Raw genomic sequence first — 26,082 nt, 5'->3', positions numbered from 1 at the left:
CCGAGCAAATGTTTGAATCATAGTCCTACACCTTCACTCTGTACTCTCATCTTATGCCTCCTCGCAAAGGTATCGTCAAGTCTGGGAATGCGGGCAACTCGTCCAAACCCGCTCCGAAAGCTCAACCACCAACCGACTCCAATGCTCCTCAACTAGACGGCCAGCCGTTGTTTCCTCCAGGTTATAAGTATCCTCTCAGCGTTCTGCATGAAAAGTTCGTAGCATTCAAGCTTATTTATTCGTAATCTAACCAATCATATAGGTGCCAGAAGGAAGGTTGGGAGAAACCTATTGTGGACACTGTATGGAGGCACCTCCCATCATTGCGAGCACTATCATCCTCAATCGTCATATAGAGGAAGAACTCAGAAGGTTTCTCCTTTGTTGTAACACTGAGCAAGATCAACAAGAAGAGTGGGCAGAAGGAATCTGTTCGTTTCGAGCCTCATCCGCCCTACATCGCTCCCAGCGCCATTGAAGCCAGACACTGGGGAGCCACATATGCCTTATATCGTGTTTGCCATTTATCGCCATGAATCGGCCGATGTTACTCAATGCTCCCCTTCAATAGTTCTGCAACGGTTACCCTGTAGGTCCAATCATTTGTCTGCAAAAACGTCGCTCAGTCTACGAACCAGCTTAATCGTATTCTTCCTCCTGGACCAAGGCAATATTGGGACACGCTCGCCCAAGAGCACAATCGCTGTCCTGAACACCAGAAGTGGAGTCAGTATCAGTTGTCTCGTTATCATCATGGCTGATAAAGTTTAGTGTATGCAGCTGATCCATTTGCAGCCAAAAAAGAAGTCGAACAGCGCCAAGCTCAGGCTCTCAAAAAACGTGAAGAGCCCAAAACCTCCACAACAATCGAACAAACCATTCGAGGCTCAGCTCCCCGGGTACCTGCACCGTCTGGTGAATTTGCGAAAGCGCCAGAGGTCAAAATGGCTGGTACACTTCGTGAAATTGCAGAGGATGCAGTCAAACAGGTATATACCTGTACCGCGTGCTTCCATTTCTCTCATCTTCATTCATCAAGGCTTTGGCACTATATCCTGAAGCTGCGGATGTAGCCCCATCTGTCCTCTCGGATGACGATGCGCCACAAGTCAACCAGCAACTGCTCACGCTAGGTTTCAATGCCATCCAAGCCCGAAGCGCCATCACATTCTTGTCCAATCCTTCTCCGATGGCGATCAACCTTATGAGCTCACATGCTCCTCTCGAAGCAGCCATCGAATACCTCATCCTACATCTTCCAGAATGCGACCTTCCTGATAGATTTTTGCCCAACGCGAATTCGTCTAACACCTTCATTACCTCCACGCACTCTGGTGCTGACGATCTCAAGCGTCGTTGGGTCGAGGAAAAGGCATCAAAGGAAGCTGGATGGCCGGTCCACATCGTCAAGACTTGTCTAGACCAAGACTCGTCCCTTATCGAAAACTGGGACACGCTTTTGGTCACATTAGGCTACAAACTCATCGGAAAAGACATGCCTTCGACTGCAGTGTCAGAGCCTTATCAGATCGATATGGATGAGCTGGATGCCATGGGTGCCTCTCTCGAAGACTCGACTAACTTGTTAATGCCGTTGTTTAGTGGACCAATCACGCTGCACGTGATCGTGTCCGCTGAGAAACAGTACCCTCGTCCAGACTTTGCGCCATTATCCCTTACTTCCACCACCGTTCCTGCATATGTTCGTCTGCATATGGTTGCACAATTGCTTACCGAGATGGAGAATGATGACTTCATCCAACCTGGTGAAGGATTTTGCATGGCCGCCATGAGAGTTTTGGAGGATGCTTGGGCAGAGATTGAAAATAATGGACCACCCGACATGGACGTTATCCTGCGGAATATCATCCCTCTCGCGGAAGGGCAGGAATTCGATTTCGACCATAGCATCAAGATGTCGACAAATTCACGGCAACAGAAGGTGACTAGTGGTGGTCCTAGACGCGATGGGCGATCAGGCGCTGACATCAAAACGACTTTCGAAACTTTGTGCGCAGGGTCAAAGGTTTCTTATCTCCTTGTCCCTGAAACGGTTGTCTGAAAGAATTGATAGTACCAAGACATGCTGTCGACTAGGAAAAAACTTCCTGCGTTCTCGGCCAAGGACGAATTTTTGCAACTCTTGCATAAAAATCGCGTAGTAGTCGTGGTCGGCGAAACGGGCTGCGGTAAAACCACTCAGCTGCCTCAGTTCATCTTAGACGACCTGATTTTGTCTGGCAATGGGTCTGCTGCGTCAATCCTCGTTACCCAACCCAGGCAAGCCAAGTCCGAATTCTGTCTGTTAAGTGCGCTTAAATCTATTTATCAGGCGTCTCTCTGCCATTTCAGTCGCAGCTCGAGTATCTGCAGAACGAATCGAGGATGGTTCGGTATGGTCCATTGTTCGACCCAGCTTGGACAACTAATTACCTGGGCTCTTACAGGTCGGATACGCTATCCGGGGTGAAAGTAAACAGTCGAAGGAAACAAAACTGCTGTTTTGCACTACTGGAGTTGTCCTACGGCGACTTGGTTCTGGAGATTCATTAGAGCACGTGACCCACGTTGTGGTCGACGAAGTCAGGACCATTGACATACTAAGCTGATTAGAGCACTGATGTTCTCAGGTGCACGAACGCTCGCTGGACGGAGACTTCCTTCTCCTGGAACTACGAGAACTTCTCAACAGGCACCCTTCCCTCAAAGTTGTTTTGATGAGGTTTGTCTACTCGACTCAGTGCACAAACCGTATCGACAAGTAGCCCTTAGTGCTACCATAAACCATGAAACTTTTATTCAATACTTCGGGGGCGCGCCGCTGCTAACGATTCCTGGATTCACACATCCCGTCCAAGACATGTGAATATTGCGCGACAATACCCAGGGTTGCTTTCGCTCATGATATTTGAACAGTTACCTTGAAGACATCGTACCACTTATCAAGTATCGTCCCTCTGCCTCCAAATACTCTCGCAAAGAAAGCGCCGAAACTTTGAACGCTTTTCGTGAAGAGCAGAAAGCAAAGGGCTTAGATGATGCCACCATATCAGCAATTCAAACTATCAGCCGTTCTGACCGTCTTGACTACAAGGTTCGATATAATCACTACTTAGGCAGCAGAAACCTTACACTCGACTGCAGCTCATCGCAGAGGTCGTCCGCCACATTATCACCACTCCTAATAACAAGCGGGGTGGTATTTTGATCTTTTTGCCTGGTGTCCCCGAGATTCGACAATGCATCGATGCTATGAGGAGCACTCTTCCCAGCGGTCAAGCCGATATATTCCCACTGCACGCAAATCTTTCAAGTGACGAACAACGGCGCGTTTTTCCTCGTTCCTCAAAGTGGAAAGTCATCGCTGCTACGAATGTGGCGGAAACATCGATCACTATTGACGACGTTATCTACGTGGTCGATGCTGTCCGTTGTTTATTTGGGTGTTGACACAGATTGACCTGACATGACTTTCCAGGGCAAGGTCAAAGAAACACAATACGACACGGAGACTGGAATGTCTCGTCTTGTTGAGATTTACATAACTCGAGCTGCAGGTCGCCAGAGACGTGGACGCGCGGGGCGAACGCAACCAGGGTTCTGTTATAAACTGTACACTCGCCAGGAAGAGACAAATATGCGTAAATTTCCTGTCCCCGAAATACTGCGGTTTGTAGCTCGCTTCTGTGTCTGCATAACTCCTAATTGTTCTCTCAGCGTTCCTTTGGAGAGTATCTCGTTGACAGTCAAGGTTATGCGAGAAGCCGAGGACGTCAAGTTATTCTTGTCGCGAGCCATTGACCCGCCGGCAGTTGTGGCTATGGAAGCGGCTTGGACGGTCCTCGAAGAATTAGGCGCCGTAGACTTGCAAGGAAAATTGACTCCTCTTGGAAGACATATGGTTTGTCCAGGTTTTTTAGAACATCTCGACAACTGAGCTTCTCCAGTCCTCTCTTCCTGTTGATTTGCGTCTCGCGAAGGCGAGTCACCACATAAGCTCTGACCAATGGACTGACAATGTTCCAGATGCTCGTGCTGGGAACAGTGTTCCAATGTCTGGATCCGGTGCTGACTATCGCTGCATGTCTATCCTCCAAGCCACTCTTCCTCAGCCCGACTGACAAGAAAGAAGAAGCCTCGCAGTATGCACTCTTGATGTTGTTTTAATATGCGTGTAACCCCCCCTTTTCCAGAGCGCGTTTACGTTTCGCAACCGCAGGAAGCGACCTCTTGACCGACCTTAATGCTTATACTGCGTGTGTGGATCTCCGATCCCAGGGCAAATCGAACCACGCCGTTGCCGATTTTTGTGAGGAGGCAAGTTGCTCATTTTTGCTTGATAAATCTCGGTTCCAACGCGAGTAGAACTTCGTGTCCCAAACCACGATTCGGGATATCACGACTCTTCGAAATGATTTCATTGGCTCGCTGGCAGATATTGGATTCATACCTCTTCATTCCAAGGCGACCGATGCCAGCCTCAACGCCAACAGCGGGAATACGAATCTAATCAAAGCTGTCGTCCTTGGAGGTCTTTGGCCACGTATTGTCCGAGTACACCTCCCGCAGTCCGCTATCAAGTTCGACCGTGTTTCCGCGGGGACTGTCCAGCGGGAAAATCTCGCCAAGGAGTTTAGAATGTACGATATTCGAAGCAGCGCCGGCGGTGGCGGTCCAGGCAAAAAACCAGGAACAGGCGACAATCGAGTGTTCTTGCATCCTCAGAGCATTCTTTTCGACGTTGCCTCCTGGAAATCGCCATTCCTCGTTTATTTCAACAAGCATCAGACGAGTAAAGTCTTCCTCCGCGACGCTACCGAGGTGCCGCTATATGCTATCCTGCTATTCGGAGGACCGGTTTTGGTCAACCATATTGCTGGTGGACTTACGGTCGGAGCTAAAGGCGCTTTCATTCACCTTCGCGCATGGCCCCGTATCGGGGTTCTAGTCAACCAACTCCGGAAGCTGTTGGATGTGCAGCTTCAGCGTTGCGTTGAAGAGGGTGCAATGCTCAACACTGGCGGCGACAATCCTGTTGTTCAAGCGATGTTGGCCTTGCTCGCCAACGATGGGCTTAGTGAATGAGTTTGTACTGTTGATTGTGTTTTTTGCTTCTACTACACCATTTCGTATGCGACATGCGTTAGAATACAGTGTGTTGCGTTATTATGTCGTGCGTAGTAAGTCATGCCCTCTGGACCACAAGGGTTAGTAGTTTCATTGACTAGAAGGAGACCTAAACCCACAAATATTAACCCGATAAGATAATAGTGTCCCTTACGGACGTTCGACCCATCCTTCGCTTGCGGATCGCTTAGGATTCCGCTGTTGAAGTGTTGATGGTCGTTGGAGGCCCAGCGCAGCCTGTGCCTTGTCGTTTAACTTCCTGTTCTGGCTCTTACCACCCTCTGAATCGGAGGCGGTCGCGCTACGGGCGAGAGTCTCTGGCCCAGGTGGGGTCCGACCACGGAGGTATGCGATATAGACATCGTCATCCACTTTAGGTGGCTCGGCGAAGTACGGATATGCGTAAGGCTGAGTGCGTGGGACAGGGGTAGAAACGCGGCGAGCCGATTTGCGTGTGAAATACGATTGGGCTGGCGCACTTGTTGGACTGGGAGAAGAGGTCGTTCCAGAGCTGGGAGTTGATGAGGCATTACTAGAAGCGCTCTTTGATGTGGAAGTGCGGCGGAAAGTGGTCCAAGGGGGGACAAAATTCCCGCTAGATCTGCGCGGTTGTCTAGGTTCTGATACCACTGGAATAGGTTTAGTAAGCTGGTATGAAGGGCCGGTAGGAGGGGACGGACATTCTGGGGCAGGAACATCGGGCCCTGATGTTCGGCGAGTCCTTCCGAAAGGTCTGGTCAAAGACAATGACCGGCGAGGTGACGAGGAACTAGAAGAGTCTGATTCGATGGCTAACTCGCGGCATGTCTCTAATGTTTGTGGGGGTATTGCGGTATGGGTATGCACCAGAGTAGAAGACGAAGAAGCTGGACTTATTTCCACAGCTGATGATTGAGCAATTATCGGTTTTTCGACGATGAGTTCTGCAGAGTCGTTCGGTCGTGAAGAAGGTCGTGAAGGCGAGTTGGGAGAGTCAGCGAAATAGACACGGCGCTTTCTTGGAGGAATGGTAATCAAAGAAGCGTGGTCAACCGATGATCTCTGAGGAGATGGAGGAGAGTGGGAACTCGATTGGGATTGAAGGGCAGCAGGTGCGGAACGACGCCGGGCTTTCTTGTCGACGATTGTTATTGGTTCCGTTGGTTTGGGGAGCGGGATGAGGGAAAGCCAAAGCCAGGCAATGATGCTCTAATGATCAAATACGCGTAAGTGAGCTTGTGTGCAAAAGCAACCAGGAAACTGACCACGCTTAAGCCGACAGTGCTAACCGCCTGTGCGGCCAGAGTCAGAAGAATGGATGGCTTTTCAGAGGGCATGGTTGACGAAAAGATGCATGCTCCCGTTGCATTCCAAGTCACCCTAGTTGTCAATTTGCCAAAGCAAAGCGATCGAACAAGAGGTGAAATAGTCGATTGAAACCGTAACAATGCGGGAGGACGACGTTGGAATGTGAGGGTCGGTTTTAGAGCCCGGACATGAATGGTCCAAGTCCAAGTCCTAGAATAAATGGGATCTGTGAAATCGTCCCACTCGATTTCTTGGTGAGGTCACCCAGATGACAGGCTCGGGCCAGACTTGATGGCACTTGGTTTCCAGCCGCAATTCGCGCCAGAGCATGACCATCTAGCCATGTGCCCATCTAGTCCTGCGAAACACCACCATTTCTCGCGCACTCTCCGTGTCGATTCGGTCATCGTCAACCGGCTTAGCCGAAGACATCGAAGGTATAGTGTTATGTAAGCGTAAAAGCCTCCGAACGATCACGTTTATCGTGGGAAATCAACCTGAGGTTAGATTGTCGCGACGGATTGAACGCGGTTACCACCTCCCTCTCCCCCATAGGACTGGGTCCTGCCCATCCTTTACTACTTGGCCACTTCAGCTGGCACCCTAAATAAAACAAATTCCCCAAAACGGTCCGCTTAACTGTCGCGACTGCCCGTTCTCTTCTGCTGGCCCTACCTTCTAATTAACGGGGGTCGGCTCTATTCTCTTCGCAAGACGAAAAATCCCATTCTTTTCTTCCGTCGCACAGGACTCCAATGGCATCTGCCCAAGCTACTGGATTTGGCCTCAGCTCCACTCCAGAGTTGGACTACGTCCTTGCAGACATCCCTTTTTTCTGTCTTGGTGTGTCCTTCAATCTTCGCTCCTTCATCAAACTCAACTTTTTAGGCTTAACTGCCCTAGCGGTGTTCGCTTTCTTCATTGTTATGCGTCGAATCAACCCGTAATTCGTGCTCCCTCACTTCGAAACGAAGTCTTACCTTGAGTTCTCACAGAGCCGCAATATATCTGTACACTTCGTCCCTCTTCGCATTTGGTGCTGCTATTCTCGACCTCTCACAAATTCTCCTTCGAGGTACAAATAATACCAACCAGGGTCTTGCCCTTGACACCGTCACTGGTATCGTCAATACCCGGGAAGTGGGATTTGCACTTGCTTTTGGCGCTCGCTACCTCTACCTTTGGGTCTTCGTTTCCCAACGTCCGCGCTACGAACCTCGTCCAAGCTCCGTAATCGACCCTCTATTCTCCGAAACCCATCTCCACAGTGCAAGCTGGGGTCGCTGGGGTGTCCCCGGGTTGTTACTGAAATATACTTTGTTGGGTGCAGTTATCTCCATTCCCATCCTCCAAATCATATGGCGCGTCGCAACCGGCAACTCTCCCATCTACATCGCTGAATCTACCATCCAAATCGCTGTGTCCATTCTGTTCCTTGCGAAACTCCTACTCAATCTCTTTTTGACGACTATTGCACCCTGGTGGCGTCCATTGTGAGTCTCGAGATGTTCTATTCTAGCAGCTGATAAAGAAATTCAGTGTGCCGTATATTATCCCTATCTTAGCGCTTTTGACCAACACCGGGATTGGGACGGGGAATGTTTTGTTCTTCAAGTTCTCCGAGACCACACTGGGTCGCTTTCTCCAAGCCGTGTCAACATACGCACTACTCACGAATCTCCTTGTGTTCACCTTCTACAACGTGCCGCTGTACAAAGAGCCTCCCGTAGTCAACGCACGCAAACGCTCCTCGTTCTTTGTTGGAGTCATGCCCAAATCTGCTGAGTTATTCGCCAACTTCCAACTCATGTCTCCTACCAAGGCCGAAAAGTCAGATAGCGTTGTGGCTATTGCCCCAACAGAATCTCCTGAACGTCCTTTTCCGGCTGCATATGACCGCCCAGTTTCTCGCGAGTCGCGTATCAGCCGTATAGGCTCTTGGATGCTCATGCCTCGTCGCAAAGCTCCACGTCCCCCTAGTGGCCAACAGAAGCTTTGGAATGGGGACGATGCTGAACGTGGTATATCGACTCAAGTCCGCTCAGCTTCTCCTGCTGGGACTGACATCGATGATGTAATAGTCCTGAGCCCCCGAGTCCAAGTGTTGGAAGACAAAAAACCACGTGCGCCTCGCGTCAAGATTGAAGACCCGCCCCGTGTTCGGCCTTCAGAAGAGAAACAGCGGCCGCCACTTTCAATCAAGACGGCCGACCCGGGATTGATTGCCGTTCCGGCAACGACACTTGAAGTTGCAACTCCCTCCTCCGGCACACGACCTTACACTGGCGTCTCGTTCGCATCGTACTATGGTATGGCAACAACATCGCAACTAACAATGCCCACCATTGTGCCTGGTCTAGACTCACGCAGCACCAGTACTACCGATTCACCCGTTTATGGCCTTGATGGCATTATACCGAAATCATCTGCAGCTCCTCAGCCTGCCGCGCCGGAGTCGCCTACGTTGTCTGTCGGAACCAAGGCACCTTCGCCACGGCTAACTTCATCTCCGTTGTCCATGTCTGATCAGGCCCGTAATTCTGGCAATTCACTGGACGAGATTTTGCGGCAGCAAACCGAACTCGACAAATCTATTGCTGCTCTGCGTCTTATCTCATCCCCCACCTCCCCCGACTCGATATTCCAACCTCCACCTGAACCAATCGAAAGCAGCGAGCGAGCCAAGTTCACGCGTTCGATTAGTGTGTCATCTGGAAAATCGAATCGCAGTGAATTTTCCCTTAGCATCTTCCCCGAGCCGCCTCCTGCTGCTGCTGCCTTGCCGGAGTCGTTGATAGCGGGTGGGGGTGTTCGAGCGAGGCGACAGTCTCTCGTACCAATTAGTGCTGCAATGAGTGATCTGTTGACTGACGGAGAAGGCATCTCGACACCTGGGACACCAACACCCGCTCATGGCCGATTTAACTCAGCCGGGACGCAGTATGATGTCACATCCTTCATTGGTGGTAAGCCGTTATCTCGTGGACAAGGTTCATATCGATGACAATGAATTTCAGACCTTACTGTGCCTGGCACTGACCGAAGCCAGCTGTCCAATGTATCCGAGAAGCCCGAGATGCAGAGCGACGTTTCTGATGTTGAAACACCCATAATTGCGACGGTTGTGCCACCTTCGTTGCGCCCGTTGTACCTCAGCACAAGCACATCTGCACTTACCTCCTTGCCGTCTGCAAATATCCCAAGCAACGCTACTTCACCACTCACTCCGCCATCATCGACATCAGTCGCTGGTGGGACGTACGAGTATCCGATCCTGCGTCCACTTCTTTTAGGATCATCAACGCCTGCGGTGTCGTCACCGCTATCTGCTGGTGCACGACGGCCACGAGGCCAATCGTTTACCAGACGACCTTCGAGGAAAGGTGAACGGCCACTGATAAGCGGGCCCCGGCAATTGGAGAGTGACCAGCAAGACAAAGCCTTTGAGAGCCCAAGACGACCACCAGTGCTCAAGGACTGATTTGAACTCTCTATTGTTGTCATATTATCGTTATCTGTATTTTGTGAAGGGTGGAAAGAAGTGTAATACCCTCAAAGAGAACAAGAAAACATTTGATATTTGACTGATTCCATCAAAGCTGATCAAGCATGCAAGCTTTTGCTTGTTCTTAGCTGGACAAGCCAGTTCCAATAGGTCTATCGCCGTGTTTTTCCATCGACCACTAAGGATATACCTCTCGTGCATGTCCTAGGCAGCTGCTCTCTTAATTTAGTTAGATAAACCGAGACGTATCGCCGCATTTCCCTGTCTGCTAGCGATCGTCGGACATCCATGTTGTACTTCAGAGACAGAACCCAGTTCACCGTTTGCATAGTGGGATGGGCAGCCAAAGCTTTATCAAACTGGGAGAACAACTGGGTCTGTGCGCAGAAAAATCCGTTCAGGTATTCGCGGGTTCGTGGTTGGACATGAAGCTCCAGCCGAATATTGACCAAGGCTGGGGCACTTCCTTCAACTACCAGTCACAGTAATAGAGGTGGTAAATCGCGTACGCCCAGAGACCCAGAACGAGATAACGGAGCTGGGGAAGACAGGTCGGAGGATAAAATTCCTTCCAAGTGGTGCAATTAACTGAGGAAATATGAAGCTCCGCATTGCATGGAAAACATAAACCGGGAGCACTCACGAGCAATGTAACACTCGAAGCGTTCGAGACTAGAGGCAAGTGAAGAACAGGCGGAGAGCTGTTGCTGGCCATCGACACCGGTTTGCACTAGGGTCCGGACAGATTGCACGTAGGGCTTTAACCCCGTTTGGGCTAGCAGCGTACAGACGCCGAGACTTTGAGATATTGTGAGCCAAGTTCAGAGGGGTGGATGGAACATAATCTGAGCTCGAAGGCAGAAAAGCAAAGTTCTGGACATTATAGAACCCAATACGGGATGCTGACCCAAGCAGCTGCGCTAACAGATTGTGAAAGGAGGAAGGAGGGGAACGCGGAGAGACCGATATGTCGGCTCGACTCAGACACGGACACGGACACAGATGGACGCGGAAAGCAAGCAGTCAAATTACTATGTATGGAAACTACGGTGTATCGAGGCATACCCATTCACACTCCCACCTGATGAGATGCACCGCAAACAAAAAGATAAACAAAACTCCCACCCAAATGCCAGCTAAATGCGAAGAGGTGCTTGGACTGCCCCACTGCCAGTGTATTGTCCTTCTTCATCGACGTCATTGTCAAAAGAGGCCCTCATTGCAGCAAGTTGCGCCCTGTATACATCGGAATCAGGAGGAGCATCCATTTCTGTATGTACGGCATGTCTGAAAGCCTCGTCGTTAGGATAACTTTCGTAACTGAATGCAAATTTGGCTGAGTGATGACGAGGGGCGCCGTTCATGACGAAGTCCTTGATGTGTTGGGGCATGTCGTGAATGCAGCGCGCAGCAATATGCCCAGGTCGTCCACATCTATGGCAATGATTCTCGTTGGAGGGGTCACACCATCGGAAGCCCTTGTCGTCAATGGGTGAATGACTTGTCGTGCCTGTGTTGCTTGAATTGCCAGCATCACGGTTCGCAGGTAAGACAGTCGAGCGGCTATAACCACCAGCGCCAGAACCACCACGTCTCCCACCCGAACCCATACTCGGATGATGTCCGTTAAACGCAGCCATTGCAAAAGTCGGTATGTCGTCCTCTTGTTTGACAGGGATATCAACAGTCGATCCGTTGAGTGTTGAGATGACAGCTTCCAGGGTGGGTTCGTCCTTTTGTGTCGTGATGGCGGTGCGGACGGTGGACCAAGAGCGATGAAGGTTAAGCAGTATTATATCAGCTGTTTCGAGATCGCCGGGTTCGCAGTTCAAGCCCTTGAGTAATTTGCGGGCATCTGTGATTTTACGAATGAAGATGTCGACAGGTAGGGAAAGGTCGTGGACCGCCTGGTAGAACTCGGTACGAGCTTTGAGTCGGCGTGCCATGCTGGACTTCTCGAACCGTTCCTTGAGGATTTTCCAGGCACTAAGCCCAGATTTTTCGTCCTCGATGAGGGTCTTGTAGTCGTCATGGACATGGGAATAGATTGTCCAGACAATCTCTCCATCGAGCGCAGCTGCTCCTTCAGCTGGCACAGCCGCCGAATTGTTTGCAATCCACGTTGCACCGGTACCCCGGAAGAACATGACCATTGTCTTGCTCCATTGACCCCAGTTGGTGTCATCAAGGTCTGCAAGCTTGGCGAGGCCAGAGAGGTGTGCAGCAGAAATGGGCATAGGGAAGATGGCGAAGAGCAAAGGGTGATGGTGAATGTGAATGAAAATTTTCGAATGTGATGCGCCGAAAGGGAAGGGAATGAGGCAAGGGTTACGCGGGGCCCATAACCTGTGAAAGGAGGAAGGAGGGGAACGCGGAGAGACCGATATGTCGGCCTCGACTCAGACACGGACACGGACACAGATGGACGCGGAAAGCAAGCAGTCAAATTACTATGTATGGAAACTACGGTGTATCGAGGCATACCCATTCACACAGATCGGGTGTAAGACGTGTGTTTTGCAACTTCAGGTACTCGAGCTTGTCGTACTCGTGGAAAATGGTGAATAGCCAGTAGGTAGTTCGCACAGTGAACGCCTCGATATGCGGCCCGCTCACGATGTTTGGAGACTGCCCGACAAGATGAACTGTGCGAATATTGGTCAACCGGCGAAGAACTCCTTCCGCAATAGGCTGTACATTTTTCCAATCAACTTCGTCGTAGAGATCGGGAAAAGAAACAGTAAGAACAGTGCAGTATCCACATAGATCTGGGAATTCATCCATTTTGGCGGCAGTTGCTGCATACGAGCGCCTGCGCCGATACCCAGCGGTCCCTGCCACCCAGAGCTGGGAGAACATTCGTTTTTGGCATGATTGACGAAAGAGAGAGGATGCGAGGCAGCATGAACGGAGTGTGCCGTCATCTGGGTCATTTGGAATAGCATCGACGATGAGCTCGTAGAGCTCTTGAGGGAGTTCGACCATCAGCTCCTGAGATAGAGGGTGTTTGATTCTACCCACTCCCTCCCACTCCCTAACGGCGGGGAACAACTTGAAGCCTCTCTAGACTTTTGCAGGCTTACGGCCGGATTTAAGAGCTCGAGTAAGACAACACGACAAGTTCCCGAAGAATGATTTGCCAGTACAGCTAGTGGTTGGTCTTGGGGAGCAGTTCAATTGTGACGTTGACACGTGCCTGTGACTCAACAGCATTTCTTCCCATCATGATGCCACATCGAAAGCAAATCTCTCAGCCAGCCATATGGGGCATATCCGTCTACTTCCACCTGAAATCTACATGAACATTGTGAATGCGATACCGACACAGGACTACAAATCCCTCGCAGCATGCTGTCTCTCCGCCTCTGTCTTTCGCTACCCGTGCCAAAAGCGAATGTACTCCGACCTCGAGATCGCGCCATGGGCCCATCGCGCCGGCGGCAGTTCATTCCCCGCCTTTGACGCACACTTTTTTTACCACCCTCACCTGACACGGCTATGCACCGCCTTGCGCATCCAGCTCCCCGCTAATCAGACTGTATGGGAGTCAGAACAACTTCTTGCTGAGCGTATAATTCTGCGCTTCTCCAACTTGCGTGCTGTGACTCTCATGTATCAAGGTCGTCAACCAAGAATGTTGGGTACATTCTCTGTTACAGTGCTTCACTGGTGGATGGGCATCTTCCGAGTCCAAAGACACTCCAAGCTTGATCAATTGACCCTTTCCGGTATTGACATCACGGAAAATCTACTCGCACACTGTCTGGGGGTGGCTCGACGGCTCGAGTTTAGCGATGTCGGCCTTGAAGTCCCTGAAGATGGAGATGCACTCATCGAGCAGCCACCAGCGCCGACTAGACAGCTGACTAGTCTCACCTTATCTAGTAACTCGAAAGCCACAGGCTCATTATTGGTGGTCCAACCTATGTTTCGGCAATACTTGCAACATATTACAGAATTGACGTACCATGATATCATGCGCCAGGAATCACTCTCTCTGTGCTTTTTGCTTGCACCAGCACTCGAGTGGCTAGAGCTCAGTTTTATATGTAAGCCCCATTCCCACTTCGAGTCCGACTTGGAACCCAGGCAGCTAACGGGCTGAAGTTCACTCGGAACAACATATAACTCTTCCCACTTTATTGCCCCGTTTACGCGAATTCCAAATAGGCGTCGAAAGCTTCAACTTACCGATGGTTCTGCTTCATCTAATTGCTGATGGTGGTGCTCCGGCGCTCGTGAATCTTCGACTGTGTCTCAACTTAGATCCATACACATCTAAAGCAGAAAACCTTGACAGGCTATTGGACTCTCGAAGCCAGCTTTTTGACAAATTTGATGAAGGGCTAGTCACACATCCCGCCCTCAGACATGTCGAGTGGTTCGTGTCCTTGAGCTACAATAGGAATGATCTCAGGAGGTTGGGGTTGGAAAGCGAGGAGTATATGGCTGCGGCTGCAACGGCTAAAACCCTAGCTGTGTTCCAATCAGCTTTAACGCAGCGATTGCCCAATGCACATGCAAGCCGATTATTGTTGGTTGCCGGAGCGGGAAGAATTATCTAAGGAGCCGCTGCAGAAGAAGAAAGTACTTTACCAAGGGATGCTCAGAGGGCGAGGGTAGTTTCCGATTTAAAAAGGCTTGTCCACCTCACCTCAGGCAATTTTGTGTCAAAAGCCTGCCATCAGATGTTCTGACTAAGCGAACTCAGATGACTCCTAAACCAACCGTGCACGTTTTTCTTCTTCATTCGCCTTTCGTGCAGTCTCTAAAAGCACGCATACAACTCTCGAGCAGAACTCCCAAGTTGCCTTAGTATCTGGCTTTATGGCTTTGAATAGACTCCCACCAGAGCTCTACGAAAACATCGTCGCGGCAATACCCGATTCCTGGCCGCCCTCGCTCAAGGCGTGCTCCCTCATTTCGTCCGCATTTCGCCGCCCGTGCCAAAAACGACTATTCTCAGACATGTCGATGAACCTGGCAGTGCAATCGCGTGGCTATCGATATCCGAACAAATCAGACAAGTATAAATACAGGCCGAATCTACTCAACTCAATCCTCAAGGACTTTCGGCGGCTAGCCAACTACTGCACTACCCTCCACATATACCTCACCTTTAACCCGAGTCTATGGACAGTCGACCAGCAGGACGTGCAGCGTGTTCTCCAGCGACTGACAAACCTCCGCGGTGTAACCATCAGGAGTTACTTCATCGACAGCACCAGCCAGACACCTAAGGACTTTAATGCTACGGTTATTCAGTGGCTGTTGGATCATATCACCCCGGTACACGGCAAGTTCCAACTCCTGGAGTATGGCGAATGCGGCATCACGCCAGCGCTACTCAAACGTTCGCTTGCGACGGCGGCAGCACGCCTTGTGCTCGACCGAGTCGAGGTCTTTGATGACGTTGATGACAAACCGACGAAGTTCTTGCCATCTACGTCCACACGGCCAACCAAGCTCAACATCACCAAAAGCCCCCATATTTGCGCGTTGTTAGCTCAGTCTTCCCTCGCGACATACTTAGAGGATGTCTCTGAACTTGTCCAAGCTGCTATAACGCTCGAATCGCAGCTTGCTCCGTGTCTCCTGATGGCCCCCACACTCCAGCGGCTGCATTGCTATTTCAATGGTTAGTAACCAGTTCTCTCTCTTTAATACCAAGGCTAACACGTCTTACAGAGGAGTTTGGACCAGTTTCGTCATTCCCGACCTCTCTGCCACATCTGCGTGAGCTTGTCTTCGGTGTGCCCAGACTTTCATATGCACTACCTGCCGTTGTGGTACGCCTGCTGGCCCATGGCGGCCTCCCGTCGCTGATCACACTTAAAATACGTCTACGCGTGGCCCCGAAGTCCCCAGAGAAGTCGGATCGACTCTTCCGTGCTCAGAACACGCTCTACAAAGAGTTTGACGCGGCGCTGGTCATACATCCCACCCTCAAAGCGGTGGAATTCTCTTTTTCAAGCCAAGCGCAAGGCGACGACGACTCGGAGGCTGATGAAGACGGAGATGAGAGGGATCCGAGGATCCCTAGGGATCTGGAGATGCCAGTGGTGACGCATTGCGTGACCAGCCGGCTCCCCAGAACCTGTGCAAAAGGCTTGTTGGTGGTCGACGGCAACGACTCGTGGGACGGCCGATATTCATGGTTTACCACTGCTTGAGCCGCGGGCATTTAACTCTATTGCAACCAAGGTTGGATTAATGTGGTATTCTAACTTGTCGATAGTGTTCATCGGCGCATTTTACTCACAGTTGCCATGGAATAGAGGAAACCCTCGTGCAGTCATGTCCAACGGACTCGAACCACACAACTGTCAATACATAGTAGACATAGGCGGTTGATTCGTATAGGGCGAGCACAAACAATAAGGTCGATATCTCCTTCCGGGCAACGTTGTTTGGAGACTTGGAGTTGCAACTTGCAAGTGGATAACTCAATCAAGCCAATTCTACTAGTAATAACAGACAAGTACCGGAGCGGCTTAACGGCTTCCTGGTGATCAACGACGAATTCGTGTGGAACAGCCGATATGACAGGAAGCTTTTAAATTTCCTGTGGAAGATGTGCGTTTAATGCCTAACGCAACAAGATTCCAGTCAAGCTTAAGTTAACGTTATCTACAACGGCGATCGTAAGTATTCGAGTCAAGGTTAAACTGTGCAATAGCCTATGGGAAACTTTTTACATCCTGAAATTCAGAATACTGGTTAGCAATATATTAATGCGAGTAACGCAGGCAGTTATCAATTATCTTATCACTTTGTCATCAGCCATCTGTCCAAAAAGACGTAGTAATTCCGAGGATATATTCTTTTTATTGTACACGGTACAGGGAAAGCTAGGGTTTAGAGTATTGGATGCGTGGTATGGTTGTTGTTGTCGTTGCATGGATATACGTAATTCTAAAGCGTTGTTAGGTTCCTCGTAATAAGTCAAGAGCATCTATGTGGGTCGTTGAGGGGAAGGGGAAGGTGAAAGCAGACTTTTCATGACCTCCGCTTCATCGTGGTCAGATTCGGAATCACTGTCTGGCACAGCAACACGGGACGGGGATAACGGCCTGTCTTCGTCCTCATCCTCCTCCTGGTCGAAAGCACTGAGGACCTTCGCCACCTTGGGCTTGTTCGTATTCTCCTCTTCAGGAAAGTCTTTTGACGTTGTTTCCAACGCCCTCCGTCCTGTCTCGATCAGACCCTCCAGAATAATTTTAATCCGTTTGTAAGTTTGGTCGTGCTTCTCCCGCTCGCGTTCCCTTTCCTCGCCTTCATCTTCCTCGTCTGTTTCGTCGTCTTCTGACTCGTGGTCTTTCGTATCTTTCATGCTGACTGCGCGGAACTCCTTAGGTGGTAAAACCAGCCTCGATTCACGCAGTTTCCTGCGAAGTTCGCGGATTTCTTTCGCTTGTCGATGCTTGGTCTGCTCTAGGGAGGTGTTGATCGTGAGGAGCGAGCGGTTGGTGATTTCCAGGTCCGCAATCTGCAAGCAAGGGTCAAGTCGAAACACGAAGTGGCAGAAACAAAATAACGCACCTTGCGAACAGACTTTGCCTCTGCCCTAACCTCGCGCTCGATAGCATTTACCTTTCGCTGTTCCGTGCTCTCTATCTCATCCTCCTCTTCTGATAGATCTTCATCCGTTTCCGTCTCCTCACCAGGCAAAATTTCGCTGAAGCCCAACAAGTTCTCGAGCCCGCCACGTATTATATTCGTTGCGTTCCTGTCATCACTGTGTACGCCAGACGACACCGAGACAGATGACCGGGAGGAAAAGGAGAGGGCAGAAGTTGGTGGGGAGTGGGATGGGAGTGGGACCGTTGTCGGATCTACGGTTGCTGACAACGGGAAGCCGTTTCCATTCGCCCTAGTGAACTTTGCGGCGTCGGGAAAAGGCTGATAATACGAATTGGGCCTCGGGGAAAGCGAGGACGATGTTGTCGTCGAAGAGACAGATGGGACGCGGGGGCGGTGAAATTGTTGTTGTGGTAAAAGCTGAGGCGACCTGCTCCCTTCCTCTGCAATGTTCTTCGAGAGATTGGATAGTTTGGCTTTGATTCGCGGTGATGGGGCGTCCTCTGGACCGGAAAGGTCCACAATGTCAGACCGCGACGCGTCAAATGGGTTTCGAGGAGTTGTGTTTCCGGTCGGCCGAATGCCCCTTGTCACCGCAGCCCGTGGTCGTGGTGGTTGTGGCTGTATTGGGGTACGGCTCCCATTTCGTGTTGGGGAGGCAGTTCGGCTAGTGCTAACACTAATGGTGCTCTTGACAGAGCCAGTTCGGACGATGGGAGAAGAACTGGCAACTGTGGCCTTGCGAGCGACGAGGTTTGAGGTGGCGCTACTATTGACTTTGGCCTTTGGGCGGAAACCAACTTCGGATGAGGCTGGGGACGCGACCGTCTTGAGAGGGGAGGGAGAGCGGGAAAGGTATGCTGCTTGTCTCTGCTGCGCGGAAGGCTCAACTACTTTCACAACGACCTAGAGTGTACACAGTGAGAGACTGGGGGAGTGTGGAAGGCCAGGGATACCTTTCGCGGTTGCATGGAAGCAGAAGCCAAGGGAAGATTCAACTACTGATTATTTCCCTTCTTGGCTAATACACTTTCGACTATCTTTTCCACTGCACTCCGCAAGCCTGATTCACCCTCTGAGTTGACCGCATTCACCACACTCTTCTCGATGTACTTTGCGATCATGTCCACCTCGATGTTGACCGTCGCCCCGACCTGCTTTTTCCCCAGTGTGATCTTTTCTTGTGTGTGCTGAATCAACATAACGCTGAACCGCCTCTCCTTGTCCTCCACCCCAGTAATAGTCAACGAGGCTCCGTCGATGGTGACATAACCCTTTGGGATTATATAGACCAACAACCCTCGGCTCGTCTCTGGCAGCTCAAACGCGAGTCTCACCGAATCACCGTCTTTCTCCCGGCCCACAATCTTCGCTGTCCCGTCAACATGCGCCTGCACAAAGTGCCCGCCAAATCTCACGTGGGCGCCCATGGCCCGCTCGAGGTTAACCTGCTCCCCCACATTGCGCTCCCCGAGATCCGTCCGTTGCAGCGTCTCATTCGCCAGCCAGACAGTGAACCACCCATTTTCTGTGTCCAGGCCGAAGGCGGTCACAGTCAGACAGGCCCCGTTGACTGCGATCGAGTCGCCGATTGAGCAGTCCCCAAGGATCGGAAGCGAGTCGGCTATGGTCAACGTGCAGCCAGCCGAGTCTAGTTGAATCGAGGAGACGGTCCCCATATGCTCAATCTAGAGTGTTTGGTCGGTTCAAGTAATCAGGAGTAGGCATTGGCGCACTAGGCCGGTAAACATCCTCGAGTCGGTGTTTCGGGGAAGAGATGGGAAAATAGACGTCACGTGTGACCGTGACAGCGATAAGATCTGATAAGATAACGTGGAAAGGTCACCTTCCACCCGCATAAGTAGATGCTTGAAAAGAGCCCAACAACGCTTTTAAAACGACTCAAACCACTCATAAAATACTCTAGAACTTGACTCCGCCCTCCTGTACAACAACAAAAAAACTACAGTATCACTCGCTGTCTGCAATCCGCTGAGCCCTCTTCGCCAACAACGCCGCCAAATCAGAGTTGCCGCCTAATGCACCCACACCTCCAACCGGTTTCGAAGCCCCGCCTGATGCTGTCGGTCGCGGGGCAGTCGGGATCGGGGGTTTCCCGCCCACAGGTGGTTTGGGACCGCCACCCGGTTTGGGTGCCACAACTGGCGGTTTCGGCTTGGTTGCGACTGGCGGTGGGGGCTTGCCGGCTAATGAGCTGCCCGGCCGAGAATTGCTTGGCGTAGAATCACTCGTCGACGCGGAGGGTGTCTTTTTCCACGGTGTTGCTGACCCATTGGCGGGCGCCATACCCGGGAAAACAGAAACGGGTTTGGCATTCGCATCAGCCATCACAGAACCCAATTTGCTCGCCGTAGGTGTCGTTGTTGTCGCAGCCGGTTTGGCAGGGACCGCCCTCCTGGCCGGCGGCGGAGGCGCACTCGCCGCGCTCGCCGGGGCCAACTCGAGATAATTGTTTGGTGCCCAGCCTTGTGAAGCACCCTTCTTGACAAGCCACCACCCGTTGTCGTCCTTTTCAAGCAACTCAACAAGATCGTCCTTGGTCAGACTCATCTCGCCTTCCTCGCCAGCAAAGTCGAATTTTGCACGGTACATCGGTGTCGCAGACTCTGCCGCTGCTGGCCTGGCTGGGGGAGGTGGGGGTGGGGGCGGTGGGGGAGCAGCCACACTGGTTCGTTTGGCGGCGGTACTCGTGCTTGGTTTGGGGACTGCTGCTGGAGTCGGGGTAGGCTTGATGACTGGTACAGAAACTGCTGTTGTGGTGGTTTTCCCAGGGAGAGGTTGCGCAGTCGGTTTTGGCCTTGAGGCTGGTTTGGGTTTCTACCCATATCACATCAGCATCTACGGCATAACAACAGATAATTCGACAAACATTAGATGGACCACCGGCCTTAAGCAATTTCCCCTGTGTAATGGGACGCACAACTCCAGGCTTCCTCTTTGCCGGCGGTCGTGACAGGCTATCCGGCGGCTCACCAGAGGGCACATGGACGGTATGGCTCTTGTACAAGTCATCCTTTTTCACGGTCTCGTCCTTGATAAACTTGATTTCTGCCTTCTTGTCCTTCTTCTTGTTGTACGCCACACTGCGAAGCGTTGGAAAAATTCTGATGCTCGTGAAATTTTCACGTACGTAGGTGCGATCATCATGGTGATACTGGCTCCAGTCAAGGTCAGCAGATTGGCAGCCAACTCTGTCTTGAAATAACAGCTGAAAATAGGGTCACCCTCTTCAGAGATGTTACCGTTCAAAGACTGTCGAGGATTAAAATAGATACTAAGAAAAACGGTTGACCTGCCATCCAGTCGTCTCGCAAAGTAGACATCCCAATACTTTTGATCGTAACCAAGGGGATCTTTCTCTCAAGCATTGTCTGTGCGCGGCCGTCCTTTGCGAGGGTGACAACAATGTGAACAGCTTTCTTGGTCTGTAAAACACGTTGAGTATCAGGGTTTGTGTTGAGGACAATACTTACCACAACGATGAATCTTGGACTCGGTTTACTCGACCTTCCCAACTTTGATACCAAAAGTTGGATCCGTCCGCTGAAAGTTACTTCCTCGTCTATTCCGCAACATCAGAAACCGAAAGATGGCTGAAAACAACAAATACGCACTTCCGATCCCACAAACCTCTCCCAACTCCTCCCCGAGCGGACTTTTCCCATTGACGTCCAGATAGTCACCCATGAACCGGCGATAACTAAGCAAGCTAAATCTCCTCCGTTCCTTCCGACCGGCGAGAATCTGATGCCCATAATCTCGGACCTGGGCATAAACCAACGATTCCTTGTTGTTCTTCCAAAACCGCTGGATCCTCCGAGCACATTCGTGTTTGTACCGCATATAGTTGCGGAACGCGCGCTGAATGCGGCCAGCCATGTTGTGCCAGTACCGATCACGCATAGTTTCCAGGGCAAACAACTGCATTATGTATTGAGAACCGGAGTAAATCGACAAACAAAGCACATACCGTTTCTGGATTTTTAATGAACGCTTTGGTCACGCCCATCTGCCACTCGTCCTTGGCGATACCGGTATCTTTCAAGATTTGCTCGCATCCAGATTTCGGATCCCCATGCCAGATATACTCTCCCGCGTAGGACGTCTTGGGAGAGAGCAAGTAAAACCTTTCAACCATCTTCTCGAAGGTATTCCGATAGGCGAAACCAGCTCTGCGGACTCGAATATTCTCCTGCAGTCCCAAATACTTGATTTGATGTAGAATCGCCTTGGTATCGTACTCGCTGCTACTTCGATTCTGGTTTGGCTTGATCGTTCGGATATAGGAAGGTTGGGCCTTCATGAGATTGTCGACCAGAGCCCCAGCAGACGCCTAATGAGGTCAGCTCAAAAGAAAGAGTTGAGTTTCAATGCACCTTTATACGATCGCTAGCTGTAGGTGGCCGCTTCTTGCTATTGGGGTCTGGGCGGTCAGGGAAGAGGGTTTGCAGGAATTGGTTTTCACTGCTAGCAATAAGATCCAATAAGTCCTTGTTGAGCGTGTCCTTGTTCTTGTCGGTCATTCCGGCAATGTTGTACATGACGTCTCCAGCATAGTGGCGCACCAAGAATTGAGCACCGCGAGACTCAAAATGTGCGTTAGAGGCCAGACCAGATGCCCGCTGGACAAAGCTGTTGTCTGCGGCAGCTGGATCGGCATGAGCAGTTGCACAGGCATCGTTGAGAGCAGCAAAAATGCCAGGTGGTCGCTTTTCTTCGATGAGGTCGCAGACAACCTTATTGTTGAAATACTTGATTGGTGTCCATTTGATCTGCTCCCGGACGTACTCCTCTTGCTCCGTTTTCAGCGTTAGCTCAATGAAGATTTGTTGGAGCTTCTCATTGACATAGTTGATGCACAGCTGTTCAAAGGAATTGTCCTCGAAGATTTCGAACCCGAAGATATCCTTTTGGCCAGATTAGCCAGTCAACGGTGATAGAGGTAATGAAACCTACCAAAATACCAACAATTTGGGCATGTGCGGATCTGGGCTTCATGGAGACATTTATTCTTGACACAATCCATTCGAACAGGTTGTTGTAAACCGCCTTGGAAAGAGCGTCACGAGCCGAACCGGCTTGTGCCGGGTTGAGTGGTACATCGTAGACCGATCCTCGTCGACCACCGTGTTGGGTTTCCATAACTTTGCTGGTCAAAACCTTCTGGACAGTGGCAGAATCAACCTCCATTAAATATGCAACGAAGTCCGTGACTCCCGTATCGCCAATCGTGGAGTTCCCATCATCCAGTTCGGTGAATTGAACGTTTCCCAACCATAAGACTATAGCAAGCATGCGAAAGATTTCACTCTGCTCGTGCTCACCGAGGCCAATTACTTGCATCGCTTTCTGAGAAACGTCAATAACTTGGCCGGCCATCACCAGCAACACTCACTATCGTGCCATGGTAGTCCTCCACATCATCAATATCAGAGACATCCAAGCAGTTACTCGCACTAGTGTAAACGTAGGCTTCCGGGCCCTGGATACCGAACATTTCTGAGCAAGATTAGCACGACCGTAAATGTGGAGACAGACACACACCTCGCTGTTCGCTTGAGGCGCCTTTGGTGAATTGGTAGAATATATGAAAGTCCCGCTCATTCTCTATCTGACCCACAACACGTCCCTTCTCCAATAAATAGTTGGTGATCTTGGCCCCGACGGGCTCTCCATGCGAGTTGAACATGATTTCGAGGTACTTGCCGTGACGACTGGAATTGTTGTTCCTAAGCGTTTTTGCGCATCCGAAGCTTTCTAGGAGGGGGTTGGTGGCCAGCACCATGTCCTTGATTTCTTGGATGCTGCTGTCCTCTCCACCTGACACCGCAGCAATGTACTGCATGATTCGCTTGGCTGCCTCCGTCTTGCCCGCCCCCGACTCGCCAGAAATAATGACACATTGGTTTTCGTGGTAAGCGTTCATGTTGTAGTAAGCTGTCTCCGCGATGCTGAAGACGTGAGGGGGAACTTCAAGCCGATTCTTTCCCCGATACTTCTTCAGCGTCTCATCAGTGTAGATGCCCAAATCTAGAGGCGACATGAGTTCGAGTGTGTCGCATAACACGGAGGACACTCACCTCGGAAGGGGTTGACAGATATTAGCACCGCGCCAATGTAGGTGTAAATCTCCGCATTGGTCCATCGCTTCTGGAGATTGTCGTTTATGCTCTCGTTGCTTATCGTCGTAAGTAGGGTCATGTCGGATACGCCGACTTGCTTCTTCTTGAAGCCCTCTTTCCAGTCAGCCTAAGGCGCGCATAGTCAGACGAAGGCAATTAGCTCATTATTTGGAATCAGGCACACACCTTTGCCACTTTGCCGGCTTGTCCGCCCTTTTTTGGCGTAGCAGCCGTCTTCTTTCCCGCCTTCTTCGATGGCGCCTAATATGCATGTTCATGGGCACTGTGAGGGAATCGAGCGGATTGCAAACCATGGTTATAAGCAAGCAGCAGGTTGTGCCGCTGATGGCTGATCGCCTGCATCACTTTTCCGCGCAGCAACCATATTTTAGTTACTCACAATGACTTGAGACTATCTAACAAACATTTGAGAGTCTCCATAGCCGGCCGCAAGACCATTTCTGCTGGGGAGCTTTTCACTACGTTAACCAATCCCTGCACTAACCCTGCTTCCGTTGCTTGTTCCGCGATCTCTCTCCTTCGTCCGTCGTTTTGAATGCTCATAACAATGTTGCGCGTACAAACTATACCCCGATGTACAAGTCCAGGATCTGTCTCCATGACGCGTTCGTCATCTTCATCGTCGGCAGGACATGCGGTAGGGTCTACCAATTGAGCAAGAATTGGAAGTATTCGTTTGCGTTCCCGTTGGAGATCAAGCAGCCCTTCGCAGACTGTAGAGGCATCCGTGAGTGTGGCTAGTGCTCCAGAGGCAGCGAGCCGAGTTCCCAGGTCTTCTACATCCGACATGGCGGCGACAATTTGCAGTTTAGATCGAGTTGCGTTGCTATTCTCCGTTCCACCATAACGCTCGAAAACATCATCAGACCCCGAAACTAGATTGCAGATTAGCTCCATGGATGCTCTGCGGACAAGAGTATGGTCTTCTAAAAGTAGCAACTCGACACTACTCAGCAAGCCATCCGCTTTCGCAATTCTTGATGAGGCTTCAGCACTATGGGACGACAGATTCGTCAATGCCATCAGTGCTTCGAACCGCTGGAGTAGACTGGCTTGTTGATGTTGAAGCATTAAGGATAACGGGCGAATGGCATCATAGACGGCACCATCGTTTGGTCCGAATACTTGCAACGGCGACGAGGTGATGGCTAGCTTAGCGAGGGCTTGTATTGGCTCCAATTGCGAGACATCCAGCGTTTTTGTGCTCACGTCTGCGGTCATGCTATGCTTGATTATGGCCGAGAGTAATTTTGCGCCGCCAATTTGGAGTACTTTCCCTCGATTCTCCCGGTCCTCTACTATACTGAGCAGTGCTTTACCGGCCGCTAACCGGATTCCGGGACTGTCAGTCCCCGCTAGAGCACCAGGAAAGACATCTAACATCCCTACAGCAACAAGCCGCTTGATGCGTGCTTTCACGTTCTCGTCATCGTCAAGTCGAGATGATGAATCAGGCTCCTCTGGAGTCTTGTTTGTGCTGTTTGCCATACGCTTCAGCTTCGCGATCTGGCTCTGCTCTTCCGTAAGACGCGGCCGATAAGCACAGAGATTGGAAACGGTCAAAAGGATGCCGAAGAGTAGTGTCGTATTTGGTTCTGTAGCAGTGGATGGTTTCCGGCGTGGAACAAGCGAAAATAAGCGTTTCAGAAAAGCTGTGTCTTTGGAAAGAGCGTCTTTGACGATAGGATCAACGCTGAGGTACGCTAGACCTTCTACAGCGTCAGCGACAGAAGATTGGTCGGTGCCGCTGATCACCAGATCCTTCATTACATCCGCGAGTTCATCATCTTGGTTAGCTGGTCGTGAGTCTGGCAAACCGCCGCTCGCTGCATCGCTTGCTCTGCCACGAGAGAGTTTGACAAGAGCAATCGATGCAGCAGCGCGTAAACTTGGCTCTGTTTCGTCTCGAGAGTGTAGTTCCAGCCATTCAGTGATTTGTGTTGGAATGAGAGCGCGCGAAGATTTGTGGCCAGATGCTTGACCTATGAGATGCGCCACAAGTATAGAAAGCTCTGAGGACGGCCGCAAGTCGACACTATCGACGATGAGGTCGAGGACTCCATCTTTCTCGAATATTGGCGCAGCCGATTCCCAGTCAATTTGGTAAAGCGCAGTCAAGAAGGAAATGCCTTGCTTGAAGCAACGGTCATCGGGATCGGCAAGGCGAGAGATGATGACTGGCTCAAAAACCTGTACCAGGATCTCGGTGGTTGGGTCCGGCTGCTTTCCTTTGACTGCAGATTTGCTTCGCACACCTTGACAAAAGGCGGAGATGATTAGGTACGCCTTTGAGCGATGCGATGCGGGCTCAGATGGAAGAAATGATGATATGAGATATGCAAGGTCGTCAGGCAGAAAAGGAGCGGCTGGGGATTGTTGAATTCTCGAGAGTATGGTGTCTAGATTTTGCATGAAAGT

General features: G+C 50.9%; 7 protein-coding genes across 7 annotated transcripts; 3 read left to right on the top strand and 4 right to left on the bottom strand.

Annotated features, from left to right (window-relative positions):
• Positions 1–53: 53 nt before the first annotated feature.
• MIND_00511400 (Dead deah box) lies at positions 54–5,085 on the top strand (the record flags this gene model as incomplete). The annotated part of the gene is made up of 20 exons (XM_037361905.1): positions 54–214; positions 263–302; positions 357–515; positions 572–589; positions 639–726; positions 772–989; positions 1,040–2,026; positions 2,075–2,280; positions 2,333–2,393; positions 2,448–2,582; positions 2,631–2,722; positions 2,773–2,862; positions 2,917–3,094; positions 3,145–3,426; positions 3,479–3,669; positions 3,718–3,901; positions 3,948–3,980; positions 4,027–4,142; positions 4,194–4,317; positions 4,366–5,085. The coding sequence occupies 20 exons, from the start codon at positions 54–56 to the stop codon at positions 5,083–5,085; spliced, it is 4,083 nt and encodes a 1,360-aa protein (XP_037222197.1).
• A 192-nt stretch (positions 5,086–5,277) lies between these two features.
• Positions 5,278–6,443, bottom strand: MIND_00511300 (uncharacterized protein; the record flags this gene model as incomplete). Its single annotated transcript, XM_037361904.1, has 3 exons — positions 5,278–5,756; positions 5,808–6,315; positions 6,372–6,443. 3 exons carry the CDS (start codon positions 6,441–6,443, stop codon positions 5,278–5,280), a joined length of 1,059 nt encoding a protein of 352 aa, XP_037222196.1.
• A 726-nt stretch (positions 6,444–7,169) lies between these two features.
• MIND_00511200 (uncharacterized protein) lies at positions 7,170–9,895 on the top strand (the record flags this gene model as incomplete). The annotated part of the gene is made up of 5 exons (XM_037361903.1): positions 7,170–7,257; positions 7,303–7,357; positions 7,410–7,907; positions 7,954–9,380; positions 9,432–9,895. The coding sequence occupies 5 exons, from the start codon at positions 7,170–7,172 to the stop codon at positions 9,893–9,895; spliced, it is 2,532 nt and encodes an 843-aa protein (XP_037222195.1).
• Positions 9,896–13,142: 3,247 nt separating this feature from the next.
• MIND_00511100 (uncharacterized protein) lies at positions 13,143–16,092 on the top strand (the record flags this gene model as incomplete). The annotated part of the gene is made up of 2 exons (XM_037361902.1): positions 13,143–15,557; positions 15,608–16,092. The coding sequence occupies exons 1-2, from the start codon at positions 14,888–14,890 to the stop codon at positions 16,090–16,092; spliced, it is 1,155 nt and encodes a 384-aa protein (XP_037222194.1). The 5' UTR covers positions 13,143–14,887.
• Positions 16,093–16,874: 782 nt separating this feature from the next.
• On the bottom strand, positions 16,875–18,471 carry MIND_00511000 (uncharacterized protein; the record flags this gene model as incomplete). Its single annotated transcript, XM_037361901.1, has 3 exons — positions 16,875–17,408; positions 17,462–18,406; positions 18,457–18,471. The coding sequence occupies 3 exons, from the start codon at positions 18,469–18,471 to the stop codon at positions 16,875–16,877; spliced, it is 1,494 nt and encodes a 497-aa protein (XP_037222193.1).
• A 27-nt stretch (positions 18,472–18,498) lies between these two features.
• Positions 18,499–19,251, bottom strand: MIND_00510900 (uncharacterized protein; the record flags this gene model as incomplete). Its single annotated transcript, XM_037361900.1, has 2 exons — positions 18,499–19,188; positions 19,237–19,251. 2 exons carry the CDS (start codon positions 19,249–19,251, stop codon positions 18,499–18,501), a joined length of 705 nt encoding a protein of 234 aa, XP_037222192.1.
• A 220-nt stretch (positions 19,252–19,471) lies between these two features.
• Positions 19,472–26,076, bottom strand: MIND_00510800 (Microfilament motor; the record flags this gene model as incomplete). Its single annotated transcript, XM_037361899.1, has 15 exons — positions 19,472–20,338; positions 20,391–20,604; positions 20,652–20,773; positions 20,797–20,946; positions 20,995–21,083; positions 21,136–21,442; positions 21,492–21,854; positions 21,898–22,428; positions 22,478–22,870; positions 22,917–23,020; positions 23,066–23,551; positions 23,602–23,770; positions 23,830–23,904; positions 23,955–24,000; positions 24,044–26,076. The coding sequence occupies 15 exons, from the start codon at positions 26,074–26,076 to the stop codon at positions 19,472–19,474; spliced, it is 5,949 nt and encodes a 1,982-aa protein (XP_037222191.1).
• Positions 26,077–26,082: the final 6 nt, after the last annotated feature.

This window comes from Mycena indigotica, assembly GCF_014461135.1.
Source record: "Mycena indigotica strain 171206Taipei chromosome Unknown Mind.scaff0004, whole genome shotgun sequence".
Classification (NCBI taxonomy): Eukaryota; Fungi; Basidiomycota; class Agaricomycetes; order Agaricales; family Mycenaceae; genus Mycena; species Mycena indigotica.
The sequence above is the reverse complement of the archived record's forward strand: the minus strand, read 5'-3'. Positions and strand labels throughout refer to the sequence as shown.